Source organism: Trachypithecus francoisi, unplaced genomic scaffold, assembly GCF_009764315.1.
Source record: "Trachypithecus francoisi isolate TF-2019V2 unplaced genomic scaffold, Tfra_2.0 Lachesis_group4, whole genome shotgun sequence".
Lineage (NCBI taxonomy): Eukaryota > Metazoa > Chordata > Mammalia > Primates > Cercopithecidae > Trachypithecus > Trachypithecus francoisi.
The window spans coordinates 47,551,075-47,566,392 of record NW_022681469.1 but is presented as its reverse complement, the minus strand read 5'-3'; the positions used below and the strand labels follow the sequence as shown (position 1 = coordinate 47,566,392).

Sequence of the window (15,318 nt, the reverse complement as noted above, 5' to 3'; positions counted from 1 at the left end):
AACTGATTTTGGATATTTGACCTCCAGAACTGCAACAATAATAAATCTTTATTGTTTTAAGGCAGTAAGTTTGTGGTAGCTGTTAAACAGCTGCAATAGATAAGTAATACAACCCAAAATATCCTATTGGGGAAATTCAGTTAAACATGAATGCAAACTCTACTACCCACACACAACTAATCCACATAGAATAAATAAATATTCCTGTTTAAGGATCTCAATAAAAGGTTGATTTTATTATCTTTATAATTTCTATGGGGGTAAACTGGCCTCATAAAAAAAATACCTGAGGTTTCGTAAATGCTTTATAATCATTTATTGAGTTATGCCAATGGAAGTTTTATTTAAATAAAATCATTAACTACTGAATGCTGGTATAACAAATCTTAACTTGGTGTCCTATACAAATATAGTAGCAACGCATGTTGAAATTGAGAGGCGTTTCAAAAGTGGTCAAAATTTTGATGTTACCTTTTGCTTTTTTCCTGAGACTATGATCTAAAAGAAGAAATGTTTCCTTCTGCAAATGCTGTTCTCTGACACAGAAGAAGGGACTAAGAAAGAACTAGTAACAGCACACATGTGTAGGCACAGGTTTTTATGAGACATAATACCTCATTATAAAGTGATTCTTCTCAACATAATGAATATAACTTATTTAATGTAGCATTCAGGGTGCTAGCCAGAAGTCTTATATGGCAATCATAAAAAACTCAAAAATGTTTAATTTATTTCCTTCATTAAAGAAGATGTTTTCATAGCAATTTGCCAAGGAGAAGAGCTTGGTTTATTAATCATAACTTGCTAAACAATCACTGATATAAAAAGTAATGCTAGAACTGAAAAGCAATATGCATCTAATTAAACAAAAAACAGCCTTTATTCTAAAGCCTGCAATTAGCACTGTTTATGGAGCTATAAAACATGAGATTAAGGTGTTGGTATTTTCGTCTTTTTTTTTTTTTTTTAAAGCAGCTGGGTTTTGAGGGTTTATTTGAAAAGTTGTGTACTTGCTTTTCAATACTGGGATAATTTTGAAGTCCTTCTTAAATGACATGCATTAAACAGATCACTGGGTCACATTTTGTTTCCATTTTATTAGAAATCACAAACAGAAGGATCCATAATTTTTCTAAAGTTCTTAACTATAACTCTGGTGTTTACTGAATATGCTTACCAAAATTTACATGATTACTAGGTACTAGGGCTTTCAAATAAAATATCATACATTACCATTTTGTGTGAGTTTTGTGGAACAGAGAAAAGATGTTATACAAAAAGACTCCTTTGTGGCCTTCATGGCTTGATTATTATTCCCAAGGAAAATGCCCTTGGAAAAGGGAAGTTTGAGGTAGCGGGTAGTATCCTGAAGGTTTGTGTTTTCTTCACACTGTTAAAAATATTAAAGAAACATAAGGGAAGACGAAGAGATCTTATAAGAATTATTAAGCATAATTTATATTACTAGTTTTATAAATTGAGAAACATTCCAAACAGTATTACAAGTAGAATTTGGTTTTTAAATAAAATGCAAAAAAACTATATAAAAGAATTAAGCACGGATTTTTGGACTAAGATTAATTTGAGTTTGCATCCCCAGCTCTGTAACTTCCCATGTGAGCGACCATATCAAATCAAATTATTTAACCATACACTGTTTCCGTTATTTTCTCTAAAATCTCATTGTGTTGTCATAAGAAATAGGTTATATAAAGCCTTTAACACACTCCTGATACATTGAAAATGATCAATAAATCACATTTGCAGTGACCATAGCATTTTTTCAAAAATGCTTAAATTCTTCCAACATCTCATCTGAGGCAGCTGTTAAACAATTCCTTACTTTGAAAACTGGCAATTAAAAGAAAAGATATTTCCGTTATTATAATTTGAGAGTCCTACTATGTGAGGGAAATCTCTACTTTCATAGTAAATGCCAGCTAACACATGTAAAAGCAATTACAGATTTAGAAAATATAATTTCATATCCCTACTGTAATTACTTTAGTCAAGGATTGTTGCTTAGTGCTAAAACTGAGGAAAGAGAAAGACCCTCTCATATTGTTTTATATTGTTTTATACTCAGTACCTGTTTTAAGAAAAAAACAAGGAAGTAAAACCAAAGACAGGCAGCCCGGCGCCAGGCCCAAAACCAGGTGGGCCTGCCTGGCCTAAACCCAGTAGTTAAAAATCAACTCATAACTTAGAAACCGATGTTATTCATAGATTCCAGACATTATATAGAAGAACGCTGTGAAACTCCCTGCCCTGTTCTGTTTCTCTTTGACCACCAGTGCATGCAGCCCCTGTCACGTACCCCCTGCTTACTCAAATCAATCATGACGTTTTCACGTGAAATCTTTTTTTTTTTTTTTTTTTTTGAGACGGGGTCTTTCTCTGCCACCCAGGCTGGAGTGCAGTGGCCGGCTCTCAGCTCACTGCAAGCTCCGCCTCCCGGGTTCACGCCATTCTCCTGTCTCAGCCTCCCGAGTAGCTGGGACTACAGGCGCCCGCCTCGTCGCCCGGCTAGTTTTTTGTATTTTTTAGTAGAGACGGGGTTTCACCGTATTAGCCAGGATGGTCTCGATCTCCTGACCTCGTGATCCGCCCATCTCGGCCTCCCAAAGTGCTGGGATTACAGGCTTGAGCCACCATGCCCGGCCGTGAAATCTTAAGTGTTATGAGCCCTTAAAAGGGACAGAAATTGTGCACTCGGGGAGCTCGAATTTTAAGGCAGTAGCTTGCCAATGCTCCCAGCTGAATAAAGCCTTTCCTTCTACAACTTGGTGTCTAAGAGGTTTTGTCTGAGGCTCGTCCTACTACAAAACCTGCAGAATTGTTGAGGAGGAACCGGATGTTCATATGATACCAATGTAGCAACATACAGATTACTTCCTACTGGCAAGAAGACAAATATAACTGCATGTGGGGGAACTGAGCTGTCATTACACCAATGCAGGGCAATGCAAAGACACTTATCATCATCTACAATGCTTTCTTACCAAAGGTGCTGAACCCCAGTCCATCATATCTAGATTCAACTTCCACATCACAGGAAACACAAGAGATAGAGCAACATGTTGAGCAACACTATAGGGAAGACACCAGAGAATCCAAAAGATGGGGGTTTTCTGTAAGATGCCTAGTCTTATCTCTTTAAGTCAGTGTTGCCAAAAAAGGGATTGTTCTAGATTAAACAACATTTAAGAAATAGATAGCCAGATGCAACATATGGTCCTAGATTTGAACAAACCTGCTGATGTGTCCGACTTTTTAAAAATCTGTACATTGACTAAGTTCCATATGAGATAAAAAATGTAGTGATTGGAAACTCATTAACTGAAAATAGGTAGATTAAAAATAAATATGAAGCAGACCAAGATGATGGAATAGAAGCCTACACTGCTTGTTCCCCTGCACCAATCCCAGAACACCAAATTTTCGCAACTATCTGCACACAGCAAAGCACTATCACGAGAACCAAAAATCGGGTGAGCAATCACAGTACCTGGTTTTAACTTCATATCCCTGAAAAAGGTATTGGGGAGGGCAGAAGAGACCGTTCTGAATCTCCGATGCCCTCTCCCATCTCCCACCCCTCCCCCATCCCCCAGCAGTAGATATGCAGCATGGAGAAAGAATCTGTGCAAGTTGCTGGGAGAGTGCAGTGACTGGGGGACTTTACATTGAACTCACTGCTGCCCTGTCATTGAGTAGAAAATAGAGCTGTTCTGGGCTCACACAGTGCCCATGCAAGGAGGGAGCACTGAAACCAGCCCTAGCCAGAAGCGAATCACCATCTCAGCAGCTGGAACTTGAGTTTCTTGGCAAGTTTTGCTACCATGGGCTGAAGTGCTCTGGGGTCCTAGGTAAACTCGAAAGGCAGTCTAAGAGACAAGGACAGAAACTCCTAGACAACTCCTAGTGGTAGTCTGGGCTTACAGTCCATGGACTAGGGTGGCATGTGACCTAGGGAGACACCTGCTCGGATGAGTAAGGGAATAGTAAATCTGGCACCATCCCTCCCCCAACCCTGGGCTGTGCAGCTTGCAGCAACAAAAGTGACCACTTCTTTCTGCTTAAGAAGAGAAGAGTGAATGGTCAAGAGGATTTTGTTTTGCATCTTGGTTACCAGGTCAGCCACAGTAAGATAGGGAACGGGGCAGAGTCATGAGGCCCCCATTCCAGGCTTAGATGACATTTCTACACCCATCCTGGGCCAAAAGGGAACTGACTTCCTTGAAGGGAAGGACTCAATCCTGGCAGGATTCATCCCCTGCTAACTAAACATCCCTTGGGCCCTAAATAACCAACAGTGTTACCCAGGGAGTACGCTGCAGGGCTTGGGCTCTGAGATGTCCTGGCTTTAGGTGTGACCCAGCACATTCCCAGCTGTGATGACTACTGTGAAATATTCCTTCTGTTTGAGAGAAGCAGAGGGAAAAGCAAAGGGAACTTAGCCTTGTACCTTAGGTACCAGCTCAGCCACAGTGGGGGAGAGCACCAAGTAGGCTCTTGGGGTCCCCCAGTACAGGCCTAGGCTCTTGGATAGCATTTCTGGACCTGCCCTGGATGAGAGGGGAGCAGGGTAAGTCCCAGGTCTGGCAGCATTCACCACAAGCTCAGACAGATAATTCAAAAAAGCTGTTTTGAGGAAACTCCAAGAAATTCAAGATAATACAGAGAAGGAATTCAGAATTCTATGAGATACATTTAACAAAGAGATTGAAATAGTTAAAAAGAATCAAGCAGAAATTCTGGAGTTGAAAAATGCAATTGACATGCTGACAAATGCATCAGAGTCTCTGTTAAGCAGAATTGATAAAGCAGAAGAAAGAATTGGGAAGCTTGAAGACAGGCCATTTAAAAATACAGAGTCAGAAGAGACAAAAGAAAAAAGAATAGAAAACAATGATGCACTTCTACATATCTAGAAAATAGCCTCGAAAGTGCAAATCTAAGAGTTATTGGCCTTAAAGAGGAGGTAGAGAAAGAGAGTGCTAGAAAGTTTCTTTGAAAGGATAATAACAGAACTTCCCAAACCTAGAGAAAGATATCAACATTCAAGTACAAGAAGGTTACAGAACACCAAGCAGATTTAACCCAAAGAAGACTACCTCAAAGCATTTAATAATCAAACTCCCAAAGGTCAAGGATGAAGAAAGGACCCTAAAAGCAGCAAGAGAAAAGAAACAAATAACATACAATGGAGCTCCAATACATCTGGTAGCAGACTACTCCGTGGAAATCTTACAGGCAAAGAGAGTGTGGCATGACACGTTTAAAGTGCTAAAGGGGAAAGAAAAACAAACAAACAAACAAACAAAACAAAACCTTTACCCTAAAATAGTACATCCAGGGGAAAAATATCCTTCAGGCATGAAGGAGAACTAAAGACCTTCCCAGACTAACAAAAGTTGAGGGATTTCATCAACACCAGACTTGTCCTACAAGAAATACTAAAGGGAGCTCTTCAATCCAAAAGAATAGGATGCTAATGAGGAAGAAGAAATCATCTGAAGGTACAAAAACTCACTGGTAATAGTAAACACACAGAAAAACACAGAATGGTATAACACCGTAATTGTGGTGTGTAAAATACTCTTTACTTAAGTAGAAAGACTAAATCATGAACCAATCAAAAAGAACAAAACTGGAGGAATCACATTACGTTACTTTGAATTCTTCTACAGACTTATAGTAACCAAAACAGCATGGTACTAAGACCAATGGAACAGAGCAGAGAACCCAGAAACAAATCCACAAACCTCCAGCGAACTCATTTTCGAAAAAGGTGCCAAGAACATACATTGGGGAAAAGAGTCTCTTCAATAAATGGTGTTGGGAAAACTGGAAATCCATATGCAGAAGAATGAAACTTGCTCCTATCTCTCACTATATACAAAAATCAAATCAAAGTGGATTAAAAATTGAATCTAAGACCTAAAACTATGAAACTACTATAAGAAAACATCAGAGAAACTCTCCAGGACAGTGATCTGGGCAAAAATTTCTTGAGCATCCCCACGAGCAGAGGCAACAAAGGCAAAAATGGATACATGGGATCACATCAAGTCAAAAATCTTCCACACAGCAAAGGAAATAATCAACAAAGTGAAGAGACAACCCACATAATGGGAGAAAATATTTGCAAACTACCCATTTGGCGAGGGATTAACAACAGAATATATAAAGACCTCAAACAACTCTCTAGAGAAAAATCTAATAATCCAATTGAGAAATGGACAAAATATTTGAATAGACGTTTCTCAAAAGGAGATACACAAATAGCAAACAGGCACATAAAAAGGTGCTCAACATCACTGATCATCAGAGAAATGCAAATCAAAATTACAATGAGATAACATCTCACCCCAGGTAAAATGGCTTTTATCCAAAAGACAGGCAATAACAAATGTCAGTGAGGATGTGGAGAAAAGGGAATCCTCACACACTGTTGATGGGAATGTCAATTAGTACAACCACTATGGAGAACAGTTTGTGGAGGTTCCTCAAACAACTATAAAGAAAGATTGCCATGTGATCTGGCAATCTCTCTGCTGGATATTTATTGAAAAGAAAGGAAATCAGTACATCAAAGAGACATCTGCACTTCCATGTTTGTTGTATAGCACTGTTCACAGTAGCTAAGACTTGGAAGCAACCTAAGTGTCCATCAGCAGAGGAATGGATACACAAAATGTGGTACATCAATACAATGGAGTACTATTCAGCCATAAAAAAGAATGAGATCCTGTCATTTGCAACAACATGAATGGAACTGGAGGTCATTATGTTAAGTGAAATAAGCCAGGCACCAAAAGACAAACATTGCATGTTCTCACTTTTTTTGTGGGATCTAAAAACCAAAACAATTGAACTCATGGAGATGGAGAGTAGGGAATGGTTACCAGAGGCTGGGAAGGGTAGTGGGAGGTGACAGGGAGGTGGGGATGGTTAATGGGTACAAAAAGACAGAAAGAGTAAGACCTAGTATTTGATAGAACAGGGTGACTATAGTTAATAATAATTTAATTGTACATTTAAAAATAACTAAAAAGTATAATTGGATTGTTTGTAATACAAGGGATAAATGCTTGAGGAAATGGATACCCAATTTTCCATGATGTGATTATTATGCATTGCATGCTTATACCAAAATATCTCATATACCCATAAATATATACACCTACTATGTAGCCACAAAAATTAAAAATGAGAAAAATTGTAGAGTAGATTATATAACATCATTTGGGTGTAAATATCCACACAGAATATCTGGATGATATACACTAAGGAGCTAATAGTTAACATCACCTGGGTAATGAGAATATGGCATTTTATTTTATTTTGATTTATCTGTATACTGATTTTAATGCTGTAATAATAAAGGTGATTTTTTTTTGAGACGGAGTCTTGCTCTGTCACCCAGGCTGAAGTGCAGTGGTTCAATCCTGGCTCACTGCAAGCTCCGTGTCTCAGGTTCACGCCACTCTCCTGCCTTAGCCTCCCGAGCAGCTGGGACTACAGGCACTCGCCACCAGGCCTAGCTAATTTTTGGTATTTTCAGTAGAGACAGGGTTTCATCATGTTAGCCAGGATGGTCTCGATCTCCTGACCTCATGATCTACCCGCCTTGGCCTCCTAAAGTGCTGGGATTATGGGCTTGAGTCACTGCGCCCAGCCACAAAGGTGATTTTAAATTAAATTTTTGAGGAAAAAATGGTAACAGATATACAGCTGGTACAGCTTAGATGATTATGATTATACATTAGAAAACTTATATTAACTTTGTTCTTTTGAATTTGTTTGAATATTTTCTTTTTTTTTTTTTTTTTTTTTTTTTTTGAGGCGGAGTCTCGCTCTGTCGCCCGGACTGGAGTGCAGTGGCCAGATCTCAGCTCACTGCAAGCTCCGCCTCCCGGGTTTACGCCACTCTCCTGCCTCAGCCTCCCGAGTAGCTGGGACTACAGGCGCCCGCCACCTCGCCCGGCTAGTTTTTTTTTTTTTTTTTGTATTTTTAGTAGAGACGGGGTTTCACCGTGTTAGCCAGGATGGTCTCGATCTCCTGACCTCGTGATCCGCCCGTCTCGGCCTCCCAAAGTGCTGGGATTACAGGCTTGAGCCACCGCGCCCGGCTGAATATTTTCAAGTAGGAGTTTAAGCACCGAATCCCTTTAGTATTCTAGACTATTCTGTGTGACTCACAATTTTTTTTACCTTTTTTTTTTTTTTTGAGACAAAGTTTTGCTCGTCACCCAGGCTGGAGTGCAATGGTGCGATCTCAGCTCACTGCCACCTCTGCCTCCTGGGTTCAAGCAATTCTCCTGCCTCAGCCTCCAGAGTAGCTGGGATTATAGGTATGCACCACCATGCCCAGCAAATTTTGTATTTTTAGTAGAGACGGGGTTTCTCCATGTTGAGGCTGGTGTCGAACTCCTGACCTCAGGTGATCTGCCCGCCTCGGCCTCCCAAAGTGCTGGGATTACAGGCGTGAGCCACCGCGCCTGGCTACAGTTTTCATAATAATATTTAGGAAAGACCTCTCTAACAAATTTAGAGAAACAATCAAAATATGACAAGATGTTCTTACTAATACACCTGCCCAGTAACAGAAACACCAATATAAACACAATAAACAGCCTCTATAATTCTTTTAATATTACAACTCCAAATGGTTTCTTTTACTACTGCAAAGTAATTCATGTAGACGGAAGAATGCATAAAACATACATATATGGTTTAAAGAATAATTATAAAGTGAATACTTCAAATGCTTTTTTCAGAAAAAGTGCTTAGGCAAAGTAATGTTCTGGAACTCTAGAACACTGACCTCCTCCCCTCAATCTCATCCCTGGCAAGTCAAAGCGTGAGAGCAGCACTCTACATTCACCCTATCTAGTCTAGTGTGTTGGAAACACCCTCTGATCTCTCATCTCTATCCTGATTTGTGTTCCATGTGTCTAACCACCACTTCCCAGTGTGACTAAGTCTCATGCCAAACCCAGCCCAGACACTCTGTCCTGCTATTTCCAGGCCTCTTCCCCAGGATTTGGAGCCTGCCCTGGTCTAGTTTGATCCATTTGTTGACAGAAATTCTGCCCCTGTAAATACATCTCTTATTAACTCTCCTCCCCCTAACTGCCTGCCATCTCTGGAGCACTTCTGCAGCCTCTTGGAATTCCTGCTTGATATCCCATGTAGCTCAACTGGTTGCCATGGGATGGACCCCTTCTGTGAGTGAAGGTGTGATGCTATGCTGTATCCTTAGTGGGTATTATGAGTAGAAGACTTGGCTGCTTTTCCATGGGCCAGGAAAAAGTGACATGGTCAGGTCAGTTCCACCAGCCTTGGTTCTCACTTCTCCCCCAGGCTGGGGGGGCCAAGACCTCAGCATCTGAGTCTGAGTTATGACATCATGATAGCTTCTTACAGCTAAACTCTATCACCTTTGCTCAAGTATGAAATATAATAAATATGAACAATAGTCTGGACATAAAAGTTATTTCAAGAGCTTTCAGCAAAAACACTGGGGTGTGTGTAAGAGAGATGGGGGTAGCGGGAGAGAATCCCGCCCACCGATTCAGTAAAGCAAAACGTGTAACCACTCTTTGGTCTCTATGAACACTTTTATATATTTACCAGGGGTTCAAAGCTGATTTTTTTATCCAGTAGGATTATACTAGACATGGGGTTAGGTTTTAATCTATTTCTGAAAAACTTAAGCTATTACACAGAAAATATTATAGCATATCTTTTATTGTTCCTTGAGGTTTTCAGCATGCACCCTTAATATATTATACAAACACTGGAAATTTTTAAGGCAATCCAAGCAACTACCCTTTACAAGTGCTTACTGTGTGATAGGCACTACTCTGCACTGTGTGTATGTTCTCTTCTCATAACAGTCTTTGAGGCAAGATATTGTAACCTAAGGAGCTTATGTGATTTGCCCAATGTCACAATATTAGAAAGTATCACAGTCAGAATTTGAACCAAAATTTGTATTCACAACTACTATATAACATTGCCTCCCTCTGCTGTTGTTTTAGCCAAGTTTTGAATTCAAGTAATGAATTCAAAGTTTATTGATTTATACATAAAATACTGCATGGTAGGTATCGCTAAGACAGACCAAAAAATGGTTAGCTTTTCAAAAGAAAGGTATCTTTGTGGGAGACACCCTGAGAGAGGGTTCAGAGTGGTAGATGGAGCTGAAATAATTTCAAATGCAATAAGCTCACAAATCTTACAATGAAATGGCTAGTTTATGTCTTCAAACCATGCAGGGAGCAAAAGGGATCATACAACCTGGATAAAGTAGGGAGGAAGGGCAGGTGGGAGCAGATGGGGCATAACATAGGGGCTTAGGAACACAACAAATGAGCTATAAATCATTCGTTCTTTCATTCAATGAGAGGGGATAGGAAAGAAATGTGTTCAAGAGCAGTGAAGAATACAAATAAGGTTCTAACAGGTAGCCTTGTAAGGCAGAAATAGCTGTTGCATAGAGTTTAAGCCAAAAGGTTATCCAGTTCCCTAATACTAGAAGCAGCCAGGGAGTCAGTAAATTCCCCAGGTGGGAAAAGCGTCTACTGTGAGTGAGATTCTGAACTAGAGTATGGACTGGAGAAAAAAGTCTTTCCGTTAGGTGAAAGGCTAAGAGTCAAGAAGTCATATAAATGAGGCTGGAAAAGTATGGTTTGGCACTGCCTGTGCTTTAACTGGAAATATTAAGTGCAACAGAATAGTGGCTGGATGCTTGAATGCCTAAAAATGTGAGCAATACAGGCTCAACAGCACCAAACTGCAGATGTGAGATTCTTGTGCTGCATGTAATTGAGAGATGGCTTTGTTACCATGGTAAAATCCAGCTATACCCCTAACCTGGATGGGGTGGTTAAATATGGATCATTTGCATTCTGAGGAATACTTGTAAAACAATAGTTTAGGCTTTCAAATAGAGAATATTTTTTCTGTCAAACCCTGTGAAGACATGGAGCATGGCAATGTGGCTATGAGAGTAAGAAGACAGTGTCCTCTCTACTAGAGAACTCGTTTTCTTGTGGAAGACACAACCACAGTTAAAGTGTTACCAGTGTTACGGCAGATGTATGCTGGCAGATGGATGAGGGAAGAATTAACGAAGCCATTTTTTTTTTTTCCAGGGGAAACAAGGCAATGTGACCACGGCTTCTTGAAGCCGCTACTGGACTGGGGGAACAAAAGGATGTCACTGTAATAGTGAAGGATAGTTCTCTGCATTTGCTATGTTGGAATCTGTGCAAGTTATCTTAGAATGGCATGGAGATAATTTACAAATTAGAGAGGAGAGAGATGAGAACCATCTTTGCTTTACCATACTTGGAGTCTGAAATCAGATCTGGCCAGAGAGATGTGCTCCCTCAGACTCTTACAGAATTATTAAAATGCAGGCTTTGCAGCAGCAGCAGTAGTCTCATCTTTGAGATTATGTAGTTTGGCTCACAGTTTATTTCTTTTTCCAGAATAAAAATCACTTGGTACAGCAATGAATACTGCATTATGTTCTAGGCTAGTTTTTGACTACTGTCTTAAATATGTGAAAGAGAATGTCAGTGGTCAGTCCTGGACAGTGTTCCAGAAGCATGATATTTGAGTTATGCAAGACATATGATTGAGGGATCCACATCCACAATTTACTAATTTAAAAACTGGCACAGGAGTTCATGGAATTAGTCAAATTAAGGGATCTATAACTTGTGAAAAGTAGGTAATTACATTTTAAAAATACAGTATGGTAGACAATCCAGTTGAAACTCTGTTATTGCCAGTTGATAAAAACCAGATTTAAATAGTTTTTGGGAGGAAAATACCTTTCTTTTAGGAACTTTTTCAAAATGACTAGTTGTCCTTTATGTCATTATTAAACATTTATTAAATTCCTAATATTTGTTAGCCTTTCAGTTTGGCATTAAGAATATAACAAGGAAATGAACACAGTCTCTGTCCTTGAGGGCAATGCATGTCTGATCTCCGCATTTATCTATTAATACTGATTACAACACTGGGATAAAGACCACTAGATACCAGTTCTGCTGGGGAAGGGAAGGAAGACCTTATCGAAAAGGATGGTCTTTGATCTGAGGTCAAAGGAATATTTGACTTCAGTTGTAAAGAAAAAAGGGTGGTCAAGCAGGCAAGGGAGGAAAAATCAAGGGAGGGAAGAAACAATACACTTAAAGGCACTGGGGAATAAAAACACACATATGAAACTACGGGGACACGACCATTCAATGCAATGTGGGATCTTGGAATGGATCCTGGAACAGAAAAAATGACATTCGTGGGAAAACTTATTGTGAAATCCAAATAAATTCTGTGTTAACAGTATTGTGCCCAGATTAACTTAGTTTTGATAAATATGCCATAGCTTATATAAGAGGTTAACATAAGGAGAAGTTGGATGAAGGTTATATGGGAATTTCCTGTACTATTTTTGCAACTCTTCTATACATTTAAAATATCTTTAAAATAACCACTAAAAAAAGTACAGGCATATTGAGGCAACTATACATAGTTAAGTATGGCTGGAATAGGGAATTTTTCAATACATCAAAGCCTTGGGATTACCCCCAATCTCTTAAATAAGGAAAACCTCAGGTGGTTCTAATACTCACCTCTGGCTTAGATTCCTTGGATGAAAGTATTATTGCGGAGGTAGAACTGACCAGTCACGCAACCAACTATTTAGACATGGTGGGTAAGTGTGACAAGAGAAGCCTGTGACAAGGTTTGTCTTCATGGCAGGAGTGGATGGAGACAAGACAAAATGCTCAGTTTTGGACATGCTGAGTGTGTGGTGTCTTTGGGAAGACCAACTGAAGATGTTCAGTAGGCTGGTAAAAGTTTTGCACTAGAAAAACATATCTAGCAGTTAACAGCATAACTTACCTGCCCAAACGGATGAGATGGATCTAGAGAGTATAAGATACAGATGGCAGCCAAGGGCTAAACCCCTGGTAACATCAACATTCAAGGTATCCATAAAGGGAAATGAGTTCTCAAAGAGGGGGAAGGATGAAACTCAGGAGCACATTGTCAGGCCAAGGAGTGTGGGATTTTAAAGAAGCGTTATTAATTGTGCTCTATGCTATAGGGCAGTCAAGTATGGAAAGGTTTTTAAAATGTCTAGTAGCTTTAGCTCCTGGCTGGGCACTAGTGACCTAAAGGGGAAAAACTTCAGTTAAGCAATGAGGACATGATGAAGCAGAGACAGTGAGGGAAGACAGACTTTTCACGCAGGCTGCATGTCATCACGGGAGGGAAGAAGGAACATGGTGGCTATTTAAAATAAATTATTTTAAAAAAATAAGGCTTGAGCATGTTTATAATCTGTATGAATACTGCTGGAAGAGATGCAGGAGGAAGAGACAGGACATTGGGAGGGGCAGGGTCTCACAAGAGTCAGGAGGGAGGGAGATCCTGAAGGAAGTAGGTGGAAGAACTAGTCTTGAAGCGAAGGAATTCTGCCCCATCCCCCGAGACAGGAAGCCGGAAGGAAAGGAAGGATGCAGATAAGTTTGCAGGTGGCAAGGAGAGAGCACAAGAAGTTAGGGAAGTTCCTGTCTGATGGCATCTGTTTTCTCTGTTAAGTAGCTGGGAAGTGGTGGGGTAGGGAGAATGGTAAGCTCTTGTAAATAGCTCTTGCGAGGACTAGTTTGCCTGCAATGTTGATGGACCCACATCTATACCCAGGCAGACGTTAACCTATAGCAACTGTATAATTTCTTCTAGCAATGCCCCAATCTGTCTGCATTGCCCTCTCCTATCCTCAGCCCTAATTTCTTCTAGGGCTGGGGATAGGAGAGGGCAATGCTTCCAGATTGATCTAGGACTATTTTTTATTTTCTATGCAGGCACAGTAGAACTAAGCATTAACAGATACCTTAGATAACAATGGGAAGAAAATCAAGTGGTCTACTGGAGGAGAAAAAGACTGAAAAGTAGGTATAGTTAGAAAATCAGAAGGTTGAAAGGCTGTGGTCATAATACTGCGAGTTTATGATTTTTGATATGAAGTGGTTCTGGATGATTTCATCTACTCATCCACCCATCTACACATCTATCTAATCAATGGGAGATTCTGATGGGTAGAGAGGCAACAAGGCCAATGGTGTGGCCATAGTGAAGTAGAAGGCAAATGGAGGTGGCTAGAGTTGAAGTGGCCAAGAAAACAAGAGGACATGAAATTGGACAGTCAACCAGAAGGAGAAGACTCCGAACTAGGAACTAGGCTGATTGTGGGAAACTAATCAGCAACTTACCCACCACTCCGTCCTCCCCGCTCTTCCTCATTGGCCCTCAAAATACAAGTTGGTGGAAGACAGTAACTAGGACACATGGAGAATTTAGCCCTGTATGGGATGAGCCTTATAAAGGCTAGGGAAGCTCTTCACAAGAGGGTGGAGAAAGAGTATCTCTGGAAAGCGTTAGGGTATTTGGAGACAGCTGACCACCAGACACTAGACACCCAGCTTAAGAAGAGGGGCTCTCTACTCCAGCAGCTATACAGGAAGCCCTCTCAGCAGAGGAAAGTTAGGTCTCACTTAAGGAAGAACATTTTGGGAGGGTTGAAGATGTAGCAGTATGAATTGGTTAGCATTGAAGGGGCTTTCTGCGGGTCGCTTAAATACCCCTAAGTGCTACGACCAAGGCTACGTATTAAGATAGCTTAGCCTTTTCTCCCCACCGTTCAGGTTGATATGTTTTTATACTAAACTTACCACGTTATTTATTTTAAAATGTTGTAGGTGTTTTTTAATTTCTCTCACAGTGTGTAACGAATGAAATAATCAGTTAAGTGATCAATTCTTCTACAGTCAAGCCTGGGGAGGACAGATACATTTCTGGCTTGTCTAAGATTTACTGATTATGGTTACAGGGTGTCTTTTAGAAGAGTTCGTGGGGAATGTGCAATCTGGGCAGCAGGCTAGACTGCAATCTCGTCAGTCTATCTAAAATTTCAGATTCCCCTCATCTTTTCATTTTACTTACGAATGCAAACATACTATAGGGAAAGGCTACACTGAAGTCTGAGATAAGCAGAGAACAGTAGCTTCTACCTGGATTTGAGAAGTCCATCTCAAAGGTGGTGGTCAGTGAAGTGTATTTGTGGGACTACTATGGACCAAGTTAGGGACTAGGATATAGCATAAGAACCTGAAAACTTGTAGAGAAAAATGGGGGCCGCAAAGGGTTTATGGACAAATTTTTAGGTAACAAAGGTGAAATAAGTTACTCCACAATAGACTTTTACTGTCTATGTAATCATATTAA

The 15,318-nt window shown here is 40.1% G+C and overlaps 1 protein-coding gene across 4 annotated transcripts in view; it reads right to left on the bottom strand.

The window, feature by feature from the left end:
* The window catches only part of DOCK4 (dedicator of cytokinesis 4), a 485,368-nt gene that overhangs the window by 158,524 nt on the left and 311,526 nt on the right, over positions 1-15,318 (bottom strand). For all 4 annotated transcript variants that reach the window (XM_033195053.1, XM_033195056.1, XM_033195057.1 and 1 more), the window contains exon 17: positions 1,234-1,390. In XM_033195053.1, the coding sequence (XP_033050944.1) occupies positions 1,234-1,390 (157 nt within the window). The remainder of the gene's footprint in view (positions 1-1,233; positions 1,391-15,318) is intronic.